At 37.7% G+C, this 23,628-nt stretch overlaps 4 protein-coding genes across 4 annotated transcripts; 1 reads left to right on the top strand and 3 right to left on the bottom strand.

Moving 5' to 3' along the window:
* Positions 1–1,135: 1,135 nt before the first annotated feature.
* LOC108778085 (N-acylneuraminate-9-phosphatase) lies at positions 1,136–6,760 on the bottom strand. Its single transcript, XM_018545182.1, has 3 exons — positions 6,530–6,760; positions 1,428–1,911; positions 1,136–1,323 (listed from the first exon to the last, which is right to left on the bottom strand). The coding sequence occupies exons 1-3, from the start codon at positions 6,665–6,667 to the stop codon at positions 1,136–1,138; spliced, it is 810 nt and encodes a 269-aa protein (XP_018400684.1). The 5' UTR covers positions 6,668–6,760.
* Positions 2,675–5,704, bottom strand: Neurochondrin (neurochondrin). Its single transcript, XM_018545181.1, has one exon. The coding sequence runs from the start codon at positions 5,415–5,417 to the stop codon at positions 3,183–3,185; it is 2,235 nt and encodes a 744-aa protein (XP_018400683.1). The 5' UTR covers positions 5,418–5,704; the 3' UTR covers positions 2,675–3,182.
* Positions 6,761–8,228: 1,468 nt separating the features above from the next.
* On the top strand, positions 8,229–9,700 carry LOC108778007 (RAD51 recombinase homolog spn-A). The gene is made up of 2 exons (XM_018545053.1): positions 8,229–8,550; positions 8,671–9,700. The coding sequence occupies exons 1-2, from the start codon at positions 8,464–8,466 to the stop codon at positions 9,604–9,606; spliced, it is 1,023 nt and encodes a 340-aa protein (XP_018400555.1). The 5' UTR covers positions 8,229–8,463; the 3' UTR covers positions 9,607–9,700.
* A 2,931-nt stretch (positions 9,701–12,631) lies between these two features.
* RhoGAP15B (RhoGAP_ARAP and RA_ARAPs domain-containing protein RhoGAP15B) lies at positions 12,632–22,685 on the bottom strand. Its single transcript, XM_018544919.1, has 13 exons — positions 22,435–22,685; positions 19,866–20,659; positions 18,575–19,656; positions 18,041–18,199; positions 17,077–17,266; positions 16,372–16,510; positions 15,502–15,741; positions 14,944–15,156; positions 14,382–14,803; positions 13,948–14,187; positions 13,453–13,655; positions 13,337–13,378; positions 12,632–13,188 (listed from the first exon to the last, which is right to left on the bottom strand). Exons 2-13 carry the CDS (start codon positions 20,586–20,588, stop codon positions 13,050–13,052), a joined length of 3,792 nt encoding a protein of 1,263 aa, XP_018400421.1. The 5' UTR covers positions 20,589–20,659; positions 22,435–22,685; the 3' UTR covers positions 12,632–13,049.
* Between the last annotated feature and the right edge of the window lie 943 nt (positions 22,686–23,628).

Here is a 23,628-nt window from a genome sequence, read left to right as displayed (position 1 = left end):
TTCATCTGAGCTCTTCTATTTGATTTCATAATATAGTCTGTATAAGGATCTGTGGTTCATAACCCGTCCAACAAGCTGAATTCTCAACAGAGATAAAATATACATGAAAAAATAGGTATCATGTACATTTGTAGCCGCGCATATACATTCCGTGCATATCTATGTACAGATACACAAACGTTACGCATTTGTACAACAGGAAGTTATATATTATGCAGACTTCTTAAATATACATATATTACATATATTAAGGTTTTTTAAAGTGTACGTATACGGATGATAAAATAGTTGCATATGGTTGTCATATCTTATTTTGTTCGTTTATCTACAACTACTGGCTCTGTTTGTGCATTTTGTTTTGTACATAAGTTTTGTCTCCCTCTCATTCGATATACTACAATTATTTTAACTTCAAGGAGGTAACTTCAAAAAGGTAACTGAAAAACATCTCACTTGGCATCTATTTGCGATATTAATTCGGTAAGTTATTAAATAATTACAAACATAACATGCGGTGGTTCTCTCGTCATTTAAAACATCTTTTATAAAGTGGTAATATACAGGGTGTCCGATGATTAATTGTAAAATTCTCACCGTGCGCTTACATTTGGCATTAGGCCAGGCAAATTTTATTTATTTTCATTAATTAATAACTTGTTAACTAATATGATAAATGCAAAATATTAGAGGACTTTTCTTCTCAGTTTAATCTATCCTGCTTCTATACGAGAATTTTACAATTATTTATCAGACATCCTGTATAATATTATCAAAACAATTGCATTTGTTTTAAGTTCTCTGTCTGTGTGTGTGTTTTTCATATTAAAGTCATATGAAATATAGATAGTTTCTATACCGTAAAGATAAAGTTACAGCGTATTTCATAAAAATTTCACAAAAGTTTGAAAATTGTAGAACTAATAAAGTTATAAAAACTTAAAAAAAAAAATCAATTCTAATGTAAATCAATATATTAAATCTGAATACTATCATATATGTAAAACATATACAATAAGAAAAAACAACAACGCTAACACAACAAAAATCTGATAAATCTTGCTTAATAAGACATTAAATACTTATAAGCGAGTCGCTTTTCATTTGAAAAGAAATTAATATAATATGCATCTCCTCATTAACTGCCATCAGATCCATTTGAAGAACAGTCTTCAAGTTCCGGCGCATTTGGGCCTCTGTCCAATATGCGGAGAAGTTCTGTTACGTGTCTTATTGTAAAATCTGGTTTAGGATCGTTCACCGAGAGACGAGGTTTATCCGTAGTAGGTATCCACACCGTTCCATACAGTCCAGCCTCGATTCCACCTATACGATAATTTTTGATTTCATTTACACAATCTAATATCATTTGAAATAAATGTTTTCAGATGATTTCTGCGAGATTATAAAATTGTTAAAAGACAATCTACCTAAAATATCAGTCTCCAATTTATCACCGACCATGATGCACTCCTCGGGTCTTACTTTAAGAAAATGGCACGCCTTTTGAAATATCTCTGCTTCTGGTTTCTCCCACGGCAAATCACCGGATACCAAGATAATATCGAAGTATTGCTCCAGTGACAGCTTTTGAATTTTCTCCCATTGAGCGTTCGACGGTCCGTTGGTGATTAGACCCAACAGGTATTTCTTCCTGAATTGACGCAGCATGGAAACTGTATTCGGTGCCAGCATCATGTAGTGATATCTTAAATAGAGCCATCTTTCGTAAACTTTTTTTGCTAGATGCGAATACTTGTGGCCCAGTGCTTTGCTCCAGAGGATGGTACGCCAAGCATCCAATGTGAGAGTCGCGTTGTCGGGACATTTTCTAAATTGCTTCAGGTACGTGGTTGTTATCTTGGCGGACACATCTTCCGAGATTCCGTATTCCCGAGTCAATTCCTCAGTCAACTGCAGGTAAACGTATACAATGAGATGTTAGCTCTCTTTTATTATAATCATATGTGTTTAGTGATAAAGAATGATGAGTGAAGAACTGAAAATGAAGGAAAAGATGAGGATGAAAGCATTTTCCACACTCAATAAAAATGTGCACAATCGTAGATAACCATCTTGCTTGTATTTTGCTTGCAGAATTTCTCCTCGTTAAACAAAAAGAAATTAGAATGGTTAGCAAAGCGATTTCTTGATAGACAAGATGTAAAGTAGAAGAGACAAATATTGAATGTGGAGTTTATTAATTAACGAAGGTCTCAAGACGACAGGATACAGCGGTCAGTTAAGGATTTTTAGGACACTTAATTCATTATTAATGATTACCTAGAAAATGCATTGATTCATTGAAATACTCGAGCCGATTAGTGGACACTCGAAGTGGCATCCGCGGACGTTGCTGTAATCACAACAAAATGAGTTGTGCCAACAACAACAACAACACATCATCATATGTTATTTCCAAAGCCTATAAGTTGTAGCTGAAAGATTTCTGGATATTAAAACATGAACTTGATTTTGAAAAAAAAATACAATGCATATGTAGCTTGCAGTTAATTATTTCAAAATTAATTGTTTCTACTATCCAGTAATCTTTCTTTTAATAACTTTGTTAAAAATAACCTTATTTAAGAATGTTAGGCACATAAAGTGAAAGTGGATGATGGTGAAATCAAGCGAACGCTTATAAAAAATTTTTCTATTTAATAGGAAACTATTTCTCACATTACAAAATCTTTTCTCAAATTAAAGCATCTTAGGATTATAGTAACATTAATATAACAATCTTCGCTTCCACAATGTCGTAAAATAAAAAGAAGCACATCTGATAATAACGAATCACACATACAAACGAAATATACATATTCGAGTCTCTCATGTATCTCCGTATACACGATTTACTTAAGAGTTTCATCGAGCGATAAGTTTCTTAGTTTTCTTGCTTGCCAGGAAACTATTTCCAGACGTGATGCTGTCTAAATATACACTGGACTACGCGCACATACGCATTTCGAATATCATATGCAGAAGACGCGTAAAATAATAAATTTAACTCGCAAAATACTAGAGAAATTATTTTACAAAGATCTTAGCTCTTTATACAAAAGTTCGACTATGTAATTATTCGCCTTGATTAATTAATTCTTCGCTACCTTCTACAATTCCGCGTAATTTTTTTTACATCGCTCGCGCAATACAAAAATTATACAGTAATGTTCTCATTGCTCTTAATCTCCAAAAAGGCGCTTTCCAAGCTCCATCATGCGATGATTTCGACAGACAGTTAACGCGCCGCATTTTTTCAGCACTGACGCGACGCTATCGTCAGCCTTCACCAAATGGCACAGCAGATCCTCGAAGGCGGACTTGACATTTGGTTCCAGACCGCCGATTTTCACTCGTTTCAGCGTCTCGATGATCTCCTCCGCCCAGCCGGATTCTATCGTAAATTGCGACAACCAGGGTATCACTTGCAGCACACCAGACATCGTCTGCATGCCCAGAAACCAGAGCTCCATGAGTTCCATCCAGTGCTCCTTGTAAGACATGGAAACTACCAGTTCGGTAGGATCGTTACTCTCATCGATAATGTACGCATCCCACAAGAATCTTATGGTGGCCTGAATGTAACGGCATATCGAGAAGTCGTTCTTTTTGATACGTTTTGCCTGTTGCTTCATTAACAACAAGCCTAGGACCGCTAGATGACCGTGCAGCACCAGATTCTCTGGGATCTGCTTTAGTTCCGGCAGATTGTTGTAAATGAACTTCAGCAGCGAAATGAATGTCGGTGATTCCTCCACCAATTTTGCCTCCAGCACGGTAATGTTCATCAAGACGTTGCAGATGGACACCATCGCGGTTCTAGAATCTTTCATTTCCTCCAGAATATGCAGGTCCAGCTCCTCCGTGCGATTACCGTCTTGTAGAAGTTTCAGACGCTCCGATCTCGGCACCGGCGGCTTCTTGTAGTGTACGATGGTCCAATGATAGGAGAGACACTCGAACAAGATTTCGTCTTGCTTATGCTGAAGAAGAATCTTTCTAGCGGCCTCTTCCACAGCCAGATAGCATAGAGCGGGCAATAGTAATCTCAATATGTCAATCTCGCTTATTGGATCGTGAACGGTTGGTTCTCCAGACGACGTTCCTTCGTCCGCTTTGGCTTTACATTTAACTTTCTCGGCCAATTTCCTGTTACGGTGCGCGTAAAAGGTATCGTTAGCCACCGTCAGCACGTACGGTAACACGGCGTAAAGTTGCGGGCGCATCGCGCTTGTTTCTTGCGCCATCCAAGCTGTAAGCACCCTGATAACGGCGCATACGAATATCTTCTCTTTCACATTCGTCAACATTTTCATTTTCGATACGGAACTCAGCAGACCGATAACAGCCGCGAAGGCGCCCTTCAAAGCCGTGTACAGAGACTGCTTTTCTTTCTGCTCCAAATCCAGTTGATCTGTAACGATGTAGCTAATCGAGATCTCGAGAATGACGAAGCAAGCCGTGATCAAATCGCTATTCTCGAGCACAGCTTTAAGCTGCTTGTCCTCCAACTGCATTCGGACTTCGATCGACGCCAATTGAATGAGTAGAAGGAAGAATATCTTTGGTTTTTCCTTGTCGGACATGGCCCAATCTGCGCCCAACAGATCTATCATCACAGACGAGAGTTTCAAAGCTGGATCCCGTTGCTTTTTGCCTATTTTCGATCCTAGGATATCGCTCAGGCCCTTGTGAATGCTCAACGGCCAAGACTCTTCCTTTGTATTTTCGGATATCACTTCCTTTCTGCAGGATTGCAATAGAGCTTGTAGAATGGTGCATAGCTCGAATTTTCTCTCCGTATGATCAGTTTCAAAGTCTAAGGCTATCTTATTCATTATGGCGTGGAAGGGCTCGGTGTCTGTTGGATTCCAAGCTTCCGATCCAAACGTACTGACCAACGTGACTAGAATATTTAGAGCCTCGTCTGTCTGGAAAGTCTTCTCTGCGTATATGTCACACATCTTTGAAATACCTTTCTGCTCGAGCAACGCTTTCTGTCCAGGAGGATATTGTGCAATACACTGCAAGCAGGTGTAAGCCTCGCTAACGATGATTAGCATGTCGTCCGGTGCATCCTCATCAGCCTGAGACACTATCTCTAGAAGCGCTGGGATATGTCCCACCATATCAGGATGAGCGGCTAATTCGGGTTCTGTGCAGAAGGCAGAAAGAATGGACAACGCCACCGATTTGTAGACCTGTGGTGGACAGTCCACAGGGACACTTGTACTAGACAGCAGCTTCTTGAGGAACTTAGCTCCGATGGCTTCAAAGAGCAATCTCTTAGCAGCCGAGTTGCAATCCTTGCCTTTCACCAGCTTGGTGACCATGAAGAGCACGGCGAACTTTTCCGAGTCCGTGTCCACCGCCTTTAGCATGGCCACGCACTTTGTGACACCCTCTGGGATACTCATGGTGTTCGATTGTTTAGGCAGAAGTGGAACAAAAAAAAAAAGAAAAAAAGAAAAGAATGTGAACTGTCTGTCAAAGTGAAAGACCGACGGCACACGTTTGGTACACTATTGCTCCAGTATCGATGTCGTCGATGTGTCCACGCCGCAGGAAAGCAGTTTCCGGAATCGTGCGATTCTAGGAGGCGTCGGACCGGCTGTCGCGTTGCCTGTTGCGTTGCATAGTCGAGAGCCAACTGGCAGAGTTCCCAGAACGGTCTTCTCGCTGCCTAGCCTTGCCCTTTGACACACTCACCGAAGTGGCCGAAAATAACCAGCGGATGACGCGTACGTACGCGGAACACGTGCGCGCGTCTGCCGCTGGCAGCTGCTCACAGTCATTAAAACTATCTCTTTGAAGTGTATCGGGAATTCCGTTCCCGCAGCGTGTCGGTAACCTTAAAACTACCTCTATTAATAATGTCGAAACAATGCATTACATACAGTCATCGTTAGAATATTTCCTGAATCATCTCCGCGCGCGATAACAGCAAAATATATCGTCTCCTATCAGCAAAACTTCTTGGTTAAAGAAATTTTCCTCGATCTCGAGTAGGCCGTATATTTCGAATATTTCGAGATTTCGATTCGTCTCGCGATCAGCTTCGCGGACTTCGTACCACTTTGCACAGTGCGAAAAAAAAAAAAGTCCGACCAGCTGCACTCTTCTACACTTTTCCGCGCTCAGCGAGCGTTCACGTCGCTCCTGGGGGGGAAAAACGTGGAAAAGCGAGAGGAAAGAAGCACAAAAACCGAAAGAAGATTTAAAATCTCTCGCAAGAATGTACGCGAGAATTCGCGCGAGGGTGCGAGATGCGGCGCGCCGAGAATAGCCCTGGAAACGGCCGTCGCGTCGCAAAGAAAGCGCTCTATATCGGGGAATCGGCTCGTATTACACGCGGGACGGGGAGAAGGGAGAGCGACTTCTATTCTTGCGACGCGAGTAGCCGAGACGTCTCGTGGGAGAGCGCGACTTGTCGCGAAGAACAAAATACGCTCGGCCGATTGGGTGGGGGGGCTAGCGGGGGGTAGAAAAGGGAGTTGACTCTTAAGGTTAAGACGCGGTCCTCTCGTACCTTGCGGCAAGTCTGACCATCCGCTCTTCTGGTCTCCACGAGAGTATTGTCCAAGTCGAAGAAGACGGCGCTCAGGGACGCGCTGGATGATAAGGATCGTGAATTGCGCCGCTCGCGGAATGCAGATGCCATCGCCATTCCCTGTGACAGTGTAACGGCGGCGCCGATCGAGCGCGTAAAGAGCTAAAGAGTTAAAGAGCATGGACGATCGCGCTACCTCATCAATTTGCATATCAGCACCATGAACTGAAAAACTTACTTGATCGGCCGCGGCCCGAGCAATTGCGAGACGAATTAAAGGCGGGAGAGGGCATGATTGGCAATTGGCATCAAGTACGTCATAAAAGCGAGCTTAAGGCAGCCATGTTGAATTATTCGCTATGCAAAAAAAAAAAAAACGTTTCTGTGAGGCTGTGTTTATGTTTCGGATCTTTATTTTAAGATCCTAAAATTCAGCCGATAAGACTGTCAGTCCTAACCGAAATCTGTATTCCATTGGCTGAAGGATTAAGATCGAAGCGTAAATCGATCAGTTATGGGCCTTCTACAATAAATCATAAATTATAAGTCATAAGCTAGAAATGAACCAATTACAGTCGTCAATTTTTACAGTCGTCCCATTAAGCACGGATCGGGTATTTCACTAGAATTGAGCATTCCGTTCCAGTTCCGTTCCGTGACAGTTTTCTCTACCCGTCCCATTCAGCAAAAACGGAAAGGAATCTAGTTACAAAATATATTTTACCGTTACAATTCAATATTTTAGAGAACTCACAACAATATTATCAGCAAGATAATTGCACAAATTATATGTATATTATTGCTTCAACTGCTCAAAATAACGAAATATCGATGAATCAAGCATATTTACCAACGATCGACGCGACATTCCGTTCCGTTTTTGCTAAATGGGACGGGTAGAGAAAACTGTCACGGAACGGAACTGGAACGGAATGCTCAATTCTAGTGAGATACCCGATCCGTCATTCCGATCCGTGCTTAATGGGACGGCACCCTTAATTGTAGAAGAGAAGGCCTTTACAGTTCGAAATTCCGAAGAACGAAATCTCGGAAAAGTAATGTACTGCGAATATTGATCAATCAGATAGCGTTTTGCACTGGAAATGTTAAGAATCAGTTAAATGTAAAAAAATTATCTAATTATAAATCAATTATTTTTCTCACATGCAATTGTAATTTGTTTCTTACAATTTAAATTAGATATGAGAGATTTTTAAGTGATTGAATTCCATATGGCGAACGCATACAGAATTCAATCTCTTTCTTGAAAATCTTTAGATGAGGTTAAATCTTACTATGATCCCCCCCCCTTAATTCTTCAATTTGATACTAACTGACCAATCAAAAAATTTAAAAGCCTTTATCACGTTTTCGAATCCCATATGTATCATCAATTTTGTGTCTGTCGATAAGACTTTTCAAGCCTGTTGATTGGCTGTGGGATAGATTAGGTTCTCTGACCTCTCGGTTCTACAGCCAATCAAAAGGCTTAAGAAGTTCATTGAATATCAGCCATCGTCATTCGTCAATTGTTGACGCAGTATGAGTCCGGCATAATAATGGCTACGTTCAGCAGACTCAACAGTTGTCCAGCTGTCACGTTGTTTGCATTTTTTGCACTTAGTATTTTCGTTCTCTTTCTTTTCAACACCCATGAATATTTGTCCCGTTTTAAGTATACATACAAACATTTTTAGTTATTTTAAACAACGCGACAAATCTTTCTACGTGATTCCAAATGCGGTGTGTAGTCAAAATGCGCATGCCTAGATACGATACTCGGCTGATCAGTGCTAGCACCTCGTGACTACGTGACGTTTTGGCGCAAAAGCACGTTTAAGTTTGAAATAACGGCGTTAACCTCAAATAGGGTATTTTTCGGCACATAACAGACATCTTTGTAGTCAATCGCAATGGAAGCGACCGCATCAACAGTGAGTCTCAATACAGAAGACGATTTGGATGATTACACTCCGGCGAAACTGGTCAAAACATTAGAGGTAAGTCACGCTGTACGAATCTACTATCGAGACTACGTGCCTTCATGTCCGTACACGTTCGAACACGTCTGTCACGTAGTTGTTTTATCTTTGTTTTATCCTTTGTTACTTGTCGCACAGAAAAATGGCATCACAGCGGGAGATATTAAGAAGCTGCAGGATGCCGGTTACTATACCGTTGAGTCAGTGGCCTACGCGACCAGGAAAGATCTCTTGACGATCAAGGGCATCAGCGAAGCCAAAGCAGACAAGTTGCAGCAGGAAGCGTCCAAAATGGTCATGATGGGCTTTAAAAGTGCCACAGAGGTACATCAAACACGAGCAAATATTGTCTATATCACTACAGGTTCCAAGGAATTGGACAAGCTGTTAGGTGGAGGAATAGAAACTGGTTCTATCACAGAAATCTTTGGAGAGTTCAGATCAGGAAAGTCTCAGCTGTGTCACACTCTTGCTGTGAACTGTCAGTTACCTATCAGCATGGGTGGTGCAGAGGGCAAGTGTCTCTACATAGATACAGAGAATACTTTTAGACCAGAAAGATTAATAGCAGCAGCAGAGAAATACAAGATCAATGGACAGTCGGTGCTTGATAACGTCGCTTGTGCCAGAGCATTCAACACTGATCATCAGACCAAATTGTTGCTTCTAGCTAGTGCCATGATGACAGAAGCAAGATATGCCTTGCTGATAGTCGACAGTGCCACCGGTTTATATAGAACTGATTATACTGGCAGAGGTGAATTATCAGCTAGACAGGTTCATCTGGGAAGATTCCTTAGAATGCTGCTGCGACTAGCGGATGAACATGGAATAGCCGTAGTTATAACGAATCAGGTGGTTGCACAAGTCGATGGTGCCGCTAGTATGTTCGGTGGTGATCAGAAAAAACCGATTGGTGGTCACATTTTAGCACATTCAAGCACGACGAGATTATATTTGCGTAAAGGCAGGGGGGAAACCAGAATATGCAAGGTATATGATTCACCGTGTTTACCAGAGAGTGAGGCGACATTCGCCATAAATCCAGATGGCATAGGCGATGTAAAAGAATAAATTTAAACTAAAGAAATAGAATAAGAAAGAATATAATAAATATACAGTGTTTTATTTTTAAGGAAACTGACAAATGTATCAGTCATGCATTGAATATCAGCCTATATTTCTTAAGGTGAAGTTAAACAAAGGGATGAATGTCTCTCACGAGCGTTGGTTAATGTTGATTCACATATAAAATAATTATTGAAGAGTTTAAAAAAGATACATTCTATGTAATTAAAGTTGATTCTTAAGTTAGTTAATCATATGTACAGTATTTTTCTAATTGTCCTCTTGATATATCTTTCTTATTAATTAGATTCTATATAATATTTCCACGCTTTAATATAAATATAAGACAATAAAAATATTTTTCTTAAGCGAGACGGTTCTCCTTTATTATATAATTTATGTGAAAAGATTTAAAAAAATTTTTTTAATTAAGCTTCTAAAGAATAAGTACAAATATGTTTTTCAAATTAATTATAGTATATATCTTGACTATTTAAATTCTAAGTCAATTCTGGTAATTTTAATTTTTAAACATTTAAATTTTGAATCTTTTTAACAGTTGCATTATGATTATCGATTGACTAACATTGAGATCATAGGGTCGGTACTCATGCTACTCGTTTACATAGCATTGCTCATCAGTTCTTGATAATTCGAAGGTTTGCCTAATTTCCGTAACTGCTGCTGTTGTTATTGCTTTTTCGCAAAATTTAGTGAAATGTACAACGGTTTGTACTTGTATATTAATTCGTAACATTTATACGCCAAATCTATTTTCTCGTCTCCTTTTTTTTTTTAATGCTATCATGAGCTGCTCCCACGTTTTTTCAAGTCGAAAACTACTGTTGCAATTGCGTGAAGTGATGTTCGAAAGAATTCGAATTTCACACTTATTTAACGAATGCGTAGAAATTTCCGAAACTTTCACGAAATCTGAAAAGTCTGTTCGTAATTGAATTTAAAAAAGGACAATTAATTTTAAGCAATCGAAGTTAATTGTTAAGTTAGTTAAAAGCAGGGAATGGAAGTAACTCGTTACTTGTAACGAAGTTACAGTTACAAGTTACTTTTTTGGTAACTTTACTGGTAACTGCGTTACTTTCTTTTTTTGGTAACTGTAACGGTAACGAGTTACATTTTTTGGGTAACGGTAACGAAATTTACAGTTACTTTTGTCGTTACTTTGCACACGATTGAACTAAGACTTGAAAGCCCTTAGACATTCGGCCGTTATGATTCAGTAATTATTTTACACTTCTATCTTCTATTTAATACATAGGACATACAAATATTTCAGTTTGCTGCATATTTGACAGGTTTTAGAATTACAAAATTGTGTTTAAAAAAAATTAAAAAATAAATTAAATAATAGTAAAATGAGAAGGACTACGAACCCAAAAGCGAAACAGTTTAAAAGACGATGACAATAAGTGTGGAAACGTCGTTTGTTTTTATCTTGTTTTATCCATGTTGTTGTTCTAATATATATTTATACATTTAATTACATTGTCATCGTCGTTCTTATCGGAAATAAACTGTTTCATTTTTGGCTCGTAACCCTTCTCATTTTACTTTTATTTAATTTATTATTTGAGCCACATTCTACAATGTTTTTTTTTTTTAATAAAACTATATATATTCGTCAGTATTACATATAAAAAAAAATGCAAAAGTACATTTTTAAATTGATTTTAAAAAAGTAACGGAAAAGTAACGAAAAGTTATTTTTCAAGTAACGGTAACTGTAACGAGTTACTTTTAAAAAGCGATAACTGTAACTGTAACTAGTTACATTTTTTACTCGGTAACGAGTAACTGTAACTAGTTACTTTTAAAAAGTAACTTTCCATTCCCTGGTTAAAAGATATATACAGTAGATTTTTGTTACTGTTTCTCTTCGTATATCTTTCTTAAAAGATCGGGATCAGATGCTCTACGAATATTTTATTGGCTACTGAGCATCTGAAGATAAATTTGAGGAAGTCTTAAATATAAGGTCTGACTTATGTCGGGCAAAAGTAACGAATTTGCGTTTAATAATATTTCTTGTAACTTTCGAAAGCGACTTCGATGAGCAGACGAATTGAAAATCTCTATCAAGCGATAACGTAGCAGAGCAGAGTATGGTAAGTTCTCTTTGCGTACACATGAAAGGTTATATAAAGGGTGTTTTTATACGAATGAGAGAATTTATTTGCCTCTCCATTTCAAGTAGTTCAAAAAAATCAATGACAATCTAAGGACAAAAATGGATTTACGAATAGTCCATTTATCTAATATAATTTCATCATTAAATATTATTGCATTTTTACTATGTTAATTATATATAATTAGTATTATAATTTTGTAGATTAAAAAGATTTTAGAAAGAAGGAACGCAATGGAGGAAAAGTAAAAATCAGACGAAATAAGAAATCAAGAGACATGCAAAAAAAAACAAGAAGAGAGAAAGAGTGCTAAAGAAGAATCCAAAACTTCTATATGTGTCACCTAAAACGCAAAACGAGGATGATTTCGGTAAAAATGAATAGGATTAGAAATATAAAGTCCATGTTCGGAAGTGAGCAAAAGAAATTCAAAGAGCGAGATTAGGAAATTAAGCAATATACCGTATTGCTGATTTAGGCAATGCAAATATTTTTCCTAATATATTCCAATCTGTAACTATTACGTTCATCACCATTCTCCACATGCATACACACGCGCACATACACATATATACTAATGCGCGACGTAACTAATATAAAATGTATATTTTCTGAAAAAGTATATTTTCTATAGTAAAATAGAATTTTCTAATTGAATACAATTTTTTAAATATTTTGTTTCGACATTTCATTTATCTTTAAGATTATTCAAAATTGAATATAAATTGATTGCAAGTGTACAGCAATATGATCTAAATTGTCTAAAATATTGTAAAAAGATAAATATTTTGAATTACATTATTGAGCACATATGTGTGTATATACATACATAAATACGTGTACATATTATTTTAAAGATAGATTCGAAAATATTGTATCGCTTATTTCATATCTCTCGCTAATTTTATTTTCCTAAAAATGGCATGTCATTTCATAATTTCATATATGATAATTAACATCCCTGTTGATTAATTGTAGATTTTCACAGCATTATTTATTCGTAATCGTAACTACGACGACGTTTCTATTGCCCACACTAATCGATAAGTTCATAATAGGATAATACAATTTACATAAGCGTTTGTTAGAAGAGATCAGACTTTTAGTGTGTGTGTATACTATATGCTTAAAAAATCTATAAAATTGTAAACTATAAAATATTAAGCTAATCAGTTCTTTTAATCGTCACTATAATGTACACATATTTATATTTGTTCAGAGTCGTGATTAATAGAAGAAAGTATCACTTATCGATCACTTTGGAGACACTAAGTGACTTATAATTCAATCGGTTTTAATCGGTCATGGATCCATAAGATTCACTGCGGAAGCTCGGAGATTTAATTGGTATTCCCCGAAAAGCATAGCCGCTAACCATTTATATTGCTCATCTTTGGATGTGCCCGCTAAAATATTCCCGAAATATGGACTATCCTTACATCTGCAAAATAATTGACACTTATTCTACTAAAGATATAACTGAACATTTATAAATGTCATTAAATTATAATTCTAATGATAAATATTTGTTGATGTAATAATGACAAATTCATTATTACATCCATTGATAGAATTAATAGTATTTTTACCTCGTTGGTTTCTTGTTTTTTGTGATAAACGTGATGGACCAGCTGTGAAAAAAAGTATATCCAGTAAGTACTTTTCAAGAACTTTATTAAAATGTGTAACTTCATGCCATATTTACCCCATCTGTGGATTGCGTTTAGGCTCATGTCCCAAATACCAAATGATGTCTTCTATCTTCCACTCATGGAGTTTCACAGAGCACATCTTATCCTTATAACAAAAGAGCTTCGCCTGACTGAACTCGAAGAGGTATGTCTTCAGATTCTTTGTCTTGATGTCCGCAAATTTAAGTTCGCCGGAGATCGTCATAGGCGGCTTTACCTACACAGAAAGCAACAGTGAGACAAAGAGAGAGGGAGAAGAAATTAATTTCAATTAGATCATATCTTGTTTTCGCAGCACATGCGGGACGCGTCTTTCTTTTCGCCTCTGTAATCACGCAATTTGATCTGTATAGAAGCTTACGCGCGCTGTACAACCTCGCTACGCTATTATAAATTTAGATCGTGGGAATTCATAGGACAATCTTTGCATATGTGCCAACAACAATTTCACTGCGATTCATCAAGATCTTTGCGCGAGTTTTATCTGCTTTGTTTTTAGCTATATATACCAGAGGCACGATGTCCTTGTATAATCGGTCTTTTCTGAGGATGAGAATATTATCCTTTCTATCATCCGAGTCCCAGTATCCCCATCTCGCCACTGTTTCCAAGACACGTTCGTTATGATGCAGCGGACGCTCCAGCGCGCCGGACAAAGTATATTCCTCTAAACACAGCTCGTGAGACGGTAAGTTGGTTTTTTCAGCGAGTTCTCGACACACATCGAATGCAGTCTTCTGAGGTCCGATCTAATTAATTAATTGAAAATAAATAAATGAAAAATATTTATAGCTACATTTTAATCGTTAGTAAGAATTCAAACAAATTGTTGACAGTACGGTGTGTGTAATAATTTTCGATTTGGATCTAATCTTTAATCTACAAATGACATTGTGCGATGCAGATTATCATCGATATCAAAAATTAGAAAAGAAATCCTTACTGTAACGTTCACGCACTCTCCATTCGGCGAAAGGATATATATCCAGATCTTGAGATCTCCCGAGGGTGCACCTCGCAGTCCATTATTGGACACATGATGTTTTTCTAAAATCTCCAGCATCTTTGCTTCCTTTGCCAAATCAGCCGATGATAATTGGTAAAGTTTCGGATATAGTTTGATGAGATCACCAACGACCTTGATCTCTGTCCGGTTCCATTCCTCAGCGTTGTTCTCCCCGGCATGCATCAGAGTTGGACCCCAGACTGCCGAAAGATTTTCGACAGTCATCAGATTCCTGGCGCTCTGCTGACTAAGACCGTGAAGATGCGCTAAGATCCGACGAAGCGTCGCCGATGTTATGGGATTTAGAGTAGATAATAATTTTCGATAAGTCGCCACTCTGTTTTCCTCGCTAGTCGACTCTATAAAAAGGGGAGTGAATTTTCAAATTTTTTTTCATTAACGTGTTAATTTTTTCAAAATTATAATCAGTCATTTAATATTTTAGAAATTTTTCCCGCGTCTGTTTTGTATCGTTTCAATCAATCTTCACGTTTATTACCTGAGGCGAGGCAGAGTCGGTCATGTATATTAGGAGGGAACAATGAGTCTGGTAAATCCCGAAGAAATCTTCTAAGAACCGTGGCGACATCGTGTTCCGTGTACACGTTCCGTGTTATTTGTGTGGCCCATGCATCTCGTCTGAAAGCCTCTAATAATTTTACGACGGCACTGCTTGATCCACTTCGACGATAAATACCCTCCGTCATCATACCTGGTATAAAGATAAGATTTTGTGAGACAGTCAGTGAAATTATAACAATGCAATATCGTTCACAATTAACATATTTATTGCAACCAACAATCTCTAGCGGAATTTAATTACTTATCATGTACAGAAAATGATTCGTTACTGTCATTAATTCTAATGATAGCGGTAACGCGAATTTAAATGCCAGAGAGTTTTAAAGACTATAATTTCTTTTTTTATTGTTTTTGGAAAGATTAATTTTAAAAAATGAGAAAATTGGTTGTTATCAGTTACGGGATATTATCGGATACGTATATTTCCACAAAATTATTTTCGTTCAACGATATAAGATGATGAGTCATTAATCACCGTGGGCATAGATAAAGTTGACGCATTTGTCCAAGATGACAGGCACGTTGTCCTGCGTAATCTGCTGTTGGTCTAAAGCAGGGCCGCAGTTCGTAGCTGCTTGATAAAGCGCATGTCGCCACGCAGTCGACTCGTGGGTTCCCGACGTGGCAATATGCAACGCGCCACTACCCCCGGCATCTACAACTACTACTGGAACGGTCCCGCGCCCGGCAATTGGCCCTTCTTGATCTCGCAATACTGCAATATTACAATATTATAATTTCAATAAATAATAAGTACGATATAATAGAATCTTATTACGCAGCAATTAAATTTTAACAAGAATTTTTTATCAATATCGTAAAAGAAATGTTTTTATATAACATTATTATTGATTAATATCAATGTAATATAATATTAATGTAATGATTAATAGCATTACTTAGATTCATGTAAATTAGGACACATGTATATCCGTTAGAATAACTAATTGTAAGATGCGATGCATTTTTAATCGAACATTTCGTATCGCATTGAGCCACTGATAAGATAATCGAATTCATTTATTACCGCAATTAGGTCACGTCTTTCGCATTTCAACTGTAACATTAAGTGGGTCACGATAATTTCAACGATGAGTCGAAAGAAATTCAGGCTAAGGCAAGTCAATTGATATTGATCACACATGAATGAATACCGAGAATAATACGACGAGAATAAATTGATTTAACAACGTAATATCCACACATTTATTAAAATAAAATAATTTTTTTTCTTATATATTTTATCTATTTTACATTAATCTCATATTTTTATGTTACACAAAGTTCAATCTTGTATTTATAATAGAACGAATTACAAAATTTCAAATTTTTAGCTAAAACTTACCAATGCAACGCGCTTTTCGTAGGTCCACATGTTCAAAGTTCACAGCATAATTCACAGCAGATTCTAAGGTTTTCGTGTAAGTCAGTATTCTTTGTTGCAAGAGAAGCCAGGCTGGAAACCATGTACCTGTTACACCTTCCTAAAGGGACACAAAGGATACATTATTATAATCGAAGAAACATAGAAGATGCTTTCAGTCGAAAGAATTAAATTTAGCAATACTGTGACAATGGAATTCGAAATATTCAGAACGTCTGCAAAACTGTAGAAGAGGAATTTGCATATCAAAGCATATAGGTTTCCGCTTTCGCAAACGCGAACAGCAGACATTGAGAATTTTGTGATATTTTTGAGGAAATATTACAAACTAATATCGAAGTAATTTTCTTTTAAAGAATTTCTTAATTACAATTAAAAAGAATGTTCATACCTACATTTTAACGAAAAAAAAATATATATATATATTAAATATATAAATTCGACGTACCTTAAGATACGACTGACGTAGGCTTGCAAATTTATTATAATAGATTAATATATATATATATAAAATTATAGCACATAATAAATACGAAAGTGATTAACTTTTGTGATTAAATTGTGCGTAGAAATTTTTGTACACACTATTTTTACTATTTTATTAATTTGTTGCTTTTGTGTTCAAAGGCATTGATTTTATTACATTTTGCTTTTGTATATATGTACCTTCAAATAAGCCCAACCTGCTCTGGTGAATTCGGCAGTGTACTTAGTGGGGAAAATTGGTGTGCTCGCTTCTAGGATTCTCTGAGTCCAGATTCGTCTTTCGGCAACACCTTTTGCGTAGAAAATGTGCACACTCGGTCTGCCCGCGCCGCTAATCGCAATGCAATGCACCGTCTCGCTGTCCATGGTTCTGCACATTTTGTAATTATCTTCATCAAGTAATCACGATGACCAGCTGACGAGCTAGATACATCTGATGTGCCAATCGTATGATGAGTCAAAGGGAAGTAAAGATACATAGCGTTAAATACAGATTAGACGCATTGACATATGAAGCGAAGAAAACTGCGCATTTATGAGGATCGTGCTATCGCATCGGGAGTTAACGATTTCTCAGGAAAAGGTTGGTAGAAGAATTAATCGTTGAATTTATATGTATAATACAGCATCGCGATATTGCATATTTATAATATTTAAATTGTAATAAATAATTTTATTATCGGATTATGTTTGAACGTTTTAGAGAAACGATTCTCTTTCGTGAAATCCTTCGTTCTCTTCTCGTTTAACAAAGAAGACCTTGAGACCTCTTTTGTAGAGTGAGAGAGAGAGAGAAAGCATTGTAAGCTTGGGGGAACGTCTGCATGGCATTAACATTTGGAGTTGGTTTGATGTAAATATATGCCAAACGAGTGAGTCACTTTATTATTGAAACAATGATGAACTAGTGAATTCGACTTGAAATTATATTTTCTAATTTGTAGTAAAAAAAAACAAAGAATATCTGAATTATTCTGTACAATAAATAAATTCACTATTGATGAATAATTTAATTCTAATAAATTCAATAGAGTCAACTTTTAATAATAAAATGAATAAAAGCGAATTTTGTAGAATCTAGAACGTAAAGAAATATTTAAAGTCACGACATTATTGTGTTTACGTAGTAAAATACCAGACTCACTTAACATCCTGAAGTAGATGAATACTGTATACTGTCTCTAATTCCACGACCTCTTTCAGCGTAGACATGCTCTTGTCAGCGTAGAACGATAATTTCCGATCGAGCAACACTGCTGCTCTCGGTACGAGGTCCTTGGCCCTCTCGATGCCCATTCCAGGCCTCCACGGGAAAAACAACGATATTTCTAATTAATACTCCAATTAATGCGGTCACTCAGTTTAAACGAACGATTATTTAAACGTCAAAGTTAATCGCAGTTGATTAAAAAGAATTTGAAATCTTTTTCTTCTATAATCCTTTATTTCGTAAACTTTTGCTTCCCTTAACGTTTCTTTAGGATAAATTTCTAAAAAAGTTTATAATGATAATTTTTTATACATAATTTTTTTCAATTTGTAAATTACAAAATTTTTATTGAATTATATCATAAATAAATTAGTCAATGTGGTTTTATCGTTTGATTTGTTAGTTTCGTGAAAAAAATCTCGGAGGCTCATGAAATACATTTCTCGCCAAGTTCATGTTACTTCTTACCTGTATACTATTCCCCTATGTGTGACCGGATTGTGCGGAACGTTCACCTTCGGCCTCTCCATTCGCAGCGACCTCGAGCCGGACTCACCGATATGTTCGCGAGTCCTGGCTAACAGTTTACTACCACTCTTAACAAAACTGATCACATTAGGCTTGATGGCGTGCACCGTGGACTCCTGTCGCAGTTTCTTTAACTTTTGTATCACGCTCACTTTGCGGTTGTCCTCGGTGTGCTTCGGTGTTACCGAAGAAGGATTGATAACAGTCTCTTCATCATTATTGGCAAGTATTGTTGTCGTTGTTATAGACATATTCGCATTTGGTTGAGGAAGCGGAGGACCCTTCACAGAAGGTTTCCTGGGAGGAACAGCCGGCTGCTTTTTGGTCACCAAATGCGCTAGCTTTGGCAAGAGAGGCGGATTTTTGTTCGAAACTTGGACCTTGTCGGGTTGTTCCACACCTTCTGCCACGTCGTACTCGTTTTTAGGAAGAGAGTCAAATCTTTTGGGTGGTTCCGGAGGTGTGATACCAGGATGCAAATCCTCCTCCTCTTGCTCCTCCTCGGCGCTCTCGCGAAATTCCAATGTGCTTTCGGCACTACTAGGCAAGTCGTTGGTAGCCAACAAAGTCTCCAGCAACATCAAATCATTGTTTTCGTAATTGCTATAAACGTTTTCGTCTTCGGCACCCCTCACTAATGGATCGAACTCAAAGAGTACAGACTTGCTGCTGTGTACTCTGACGTCCGAGGGACTCGTCGTTGGGTCTTGTCGACAATCGACTTTCGGCGGCGATAGATTCTCATAGAGAGAATTTTGGATGGAAGCTTGGCTCTCGAAGGACGCACAAGAAGTTCGATCTACTGGTGAAATTTTCCTCTCGAAGGATTTCTCCAAGCTTTCCTCTTCTACATTGGATATCCTGTCCACTTCATCGACACTCTCAGCTTTCGTGCCTGGTGTGGCGTCATAAAAAGTCCAGGAATCTGATCTCGATAGCCTTTTAGTAGAGATTTCAGATTTGTCGAGCGACAGACTTGCGTTGACATCAGACAAGTTTAGACTTTGATCGGAATCACTAGCCTGTTTTCAAGACAATGAATTTAAGAGAGATAAGATTTATTTATTTATATCAATATATATATGGTAACACGACAATATTAATTCTAGCACTTAAAAATGAAATCGGTTCTAATAATAATATTGAAAATAATAATGTGTGGTAATATTTTTTATTGCAGAGTTATATGTGTATAAAGAGAGTACGAAGAGCGATTGAGGCCTGATTTTACCTGATTTCGCGAGAAACTGAGGACGTTGAAGTCGGGAAAATCTCGCTCGATCTTGTCGGACACCGTAGAACTGAGTGTGTCATATCGGCCGCTACTTCCCGACGTGACGGATTGCAATTCGTCGTAGATAGATTCGTCCGGAAGCGGGGGTGGCGGATAAACCGGAGGCGGCGGGCTGTGCCTATCCCCGGTGGATAGATCCTCCTCGTTCTTCACGCTCCTCAGATTACCGCTCAAAGGACTATAAAATGAGATGCTGCTGAAGATGTTGTCGGCCGGCATAGACACGCATCTATCCTCCTCGACTGGATCTTTGAGTTTCTTCTGGACACCGCCTTGGCTGACTACGTGATCGTCCTGATTCGCGGATGACAGCCGCCGAGTTAACAAATTCTTTACCGACTTCTCCAGCCGAATGCTGGCGTTTCGCGTGCTGGAGATAACGGCACGTCCCTTTACTGTCACCTTCTCGGAGATCTCATCCTTCAATTGACGCGAGCTCGTACTGAGGCTGCGGAAAAACTCGTGGTTGCTACGAGTATTTTCGCCGGTACTGCTGATTGATCTTAAATCGTCGCTCTTTTCAGATTGACTCGATTCGCTGGTCGGACTGCTGGAATGAGTCGATGGCAAGGTGGTCATCGGCAAGAGTCTTCGGGGTGCTGGTATCGGTTTGCTCTCAGTTAAGACCGATCGCGGCTTTGGTATCGGCTTCACCTCCATAATGGAGATCGATTCTCTTCCGCAGTATAGTATCTCTAATTCTAGTCTTCTCTGATGTTAACCCATTGATTCTAAGACATATAAAAGTTCCTCTGATTCTTCGCAGTTCGAATTAATGTAAGCGTAAGTTGCACATTTTTTTCTTTAATTTATCGTAATGTCTATAAATATATATATGGTATATGTATTTAAAGAAATATATATAATTGCAATTCAATGATTAATATATGTAGATTAGCTAATACAATAATGTTAAAAGCGGATGATACAGATTTTTATAATTTTTTTACACTTTTTTCCTTGTTATCACGAACTCCAATTCTCGTAAAAGAGAATAAGCGCTTTCTCGAACTTTCTTAATGAAAAATAGTGTCGCTAACAACTGGGTCTCGCCTATTATTTGTTTTCAGGTTTAATCAAATTGTTATTTCTCCATACTGAGTGCGTGACAAAACAAACGAGCGACGCAAACAGAAAGGAAATTATAAATTGTCCCAGTGTGAGTCATCGTTCCGAAAGCCGATACCGTCGCCCATAGTTTCCGGCTACCGTTTCAACTCACTGACGAATGAGTATCACATCTATCATTCCATATTTGTACTTTAACTCTTGCGCCAGACATGCGAGCATTATCGCATCTTGCCCCTATCACCTTCGGTAGCACTTCAAACGAACGTAAGTATGCATTTGTGTGGGGAACATTACATAAAAATGGATTCTCCAAGCAACTCAAATGTATAAGTATCGGGGCAAATAAGTAACGATAACGTCGAAGAAACACTAAAATGAGTAACTGATTAAAAAGTAATTCTTAGCAATCATTTTAGAGCTATTTTGACATAATATTGATGTCATAATAATTTGTGTTTTGCTTGGAATACGTTTAAAGTACAGAGATTTATGCAGATCTTACTATATTATTTACTTCCTATTTTCTCTCGTTTAAATATTGTGAATTAAATATTACGAAGACTTTCTAGGGAAAAAAAAGAGGAGAGAAAAAGAATACAGTGAAAGATGCGGAAATGTACAGTCATGAAGAATCCATTGTGGAATAAAGAAGTGACGTATCTCTAATACGCTCGTTTCAATGAAAATCATGATTCATGGTTACATGATCATCATATATCAGTTTCTTGATTTCTTCGTAAAATCTCTGATATAAACAATAGCTCCTTATCTTTCAACAGGACTAAATTTCTTCGAGATAAGTAAGTATACGAATTTCAGAATTTAGAAAAAAACAAAGTGTTAAAACAATGGACAACTGATTAAGGTAACGAGCTTTAATGACGACATAATGACATTCAAAATAGATCGACAATTTTTTAAACATTAAACAAATTTTTTCTAACTAACTGATGTCACATATCATGAAATGTTACGATTATAGCCATTTTAGATGGATAATAAATTATATATAATTATACGCAAGGCAATGTTTGTAAGATATCAGTTGGTCTATTTCAGATACACAGCTCATTATGAAACATCTAGAAAGTATTGTTGTATGTGTAAATAACGATGCATATCATGTGAGCTCCACAATGAAACTGGCGAACGCGACAGTCTGCGCTATTATTCTTACTTCAAAAACACCTGTTTTCGCGCTTTGCCGGCAAGAAATTTGTGTGTCGATGTTTTCTGTGCGAATTGACGAAGCTAATTCAACGAAATAAAAATAAGATTCCTCGGGTACGTATATGCCTTGTAACAGCGCGCGTTTAAAAATTATACATACATATATTTCTTTTCTCTTTCAGAACAGTGCACAATTGTTTTCAAGAATCATAGTGGAAATAATTCCGCCGTTTGTCCGTTAGTGATACTCAGGTCAAAAACCTACCTCGTCGTTATACTGTCACGGTACCGGTTGTCCCTTCCTGCGGTTCTTCCTTTTCACGAATCACCGCTCCCGTTTACTAGCAGTGAGTACACTATCTAAAATTACAACATTCCGTTTTTTCGTCATTCGAGTTTCTTTCGAGCTAAAGCAATGCGGGTTCCACATTTATTTCCCGATCATTCATCTAAATTCCGTCCATGATGTGGGTTCACTATTTCTTTTCATTAACACGTGACTCATTACTCGTGCACTCACTCACGTACATATAAATTATGTACATTATCTGCAAGTGTTTTCATATTCGTACACTTATGTATGCAAATGCAGCGCATTTACACGAATGAATCATAAATGATAATAAATATCGTAAATTAGTAATACTTTTTTTAAAATTATAAGAATAATCGCTGAATTTTTCTAGAAGATAGAAATATTTGATAATCAATGTCAGTGATATTTTTCTCGACGACATACATTCGCTGTTATTTTAATACAAAATTTTAACATCGAAATTTCAGGTAAAAAACCAATTCTGTGAGAAATAAGAGCCTAGTACGCGCTGACCGAGAGGATTAATGAGTTAAAGAGACACTTTGCGCGCGCGGCAACGAGCGGAGAAAGACGCGCGCGTGTGCTCCAACGCACACGTACATTGATGGGCACAGATACACAGACACAATGAGCGAACTGTAGATTTCACAGTTTGTGAGCGCAGGCCTTCCTGGCCTTCTCCTTTCTCCTCGTGGGAGCTCGATGCTTTTGGAGTATATTTTTAGATTGTTCAAACTCCAATACTCTCGATTGCGTTTTACCAAGTCCGAATCTGGTTTTTATGTAGAATTGTCGACATTCATATACGTAAAGATAAAGTCGACATGAGAAACGATAAGATAAAGGGGCCGAGCATCACGTCCTCGCCCACTCGACGGCACAGCTCGTGCCTTTGCACTGACGCGGTTCCACTCTTCGTCGTAGTCTCCGTTGCTCATACATCTATCGTTGTGTTGCTCCTCTCGGTGGTGGAAAGAGGCCGGAGAAGGGGAGCAGGCCAACGCCATCGACACCAATTGCAACGGCCGCTAATGCAACTGCACATGGAATGTGTTATTCATTTTGTAGCTAAACTGTTTATAAAGTCATATAAAACAGAATGTGAAAATCTGCTAATTAGTGGAATAGATAATAGAGGGTCTC

Source organism: Cyphomyrmex costatus, unplaced genomic scaffold, assembly GCF_001594065.2.
Source record: "Cyphomyrmex costatus isolate MS0001 unplaced genomic scaffold, Ccosl1.0 scaffold474, whole genome shotgun sequence".
Taxonomy (NCBI): Eukaryota; Metazoa; Arthropoda; class Insecta; order Hymenoptera; family Formicidae; genus Cyphomyrmex; species Cyphomyrmex costatus.
This window is presented reverse-complemented; position numbering and strand designations above follow the sequence as displayed.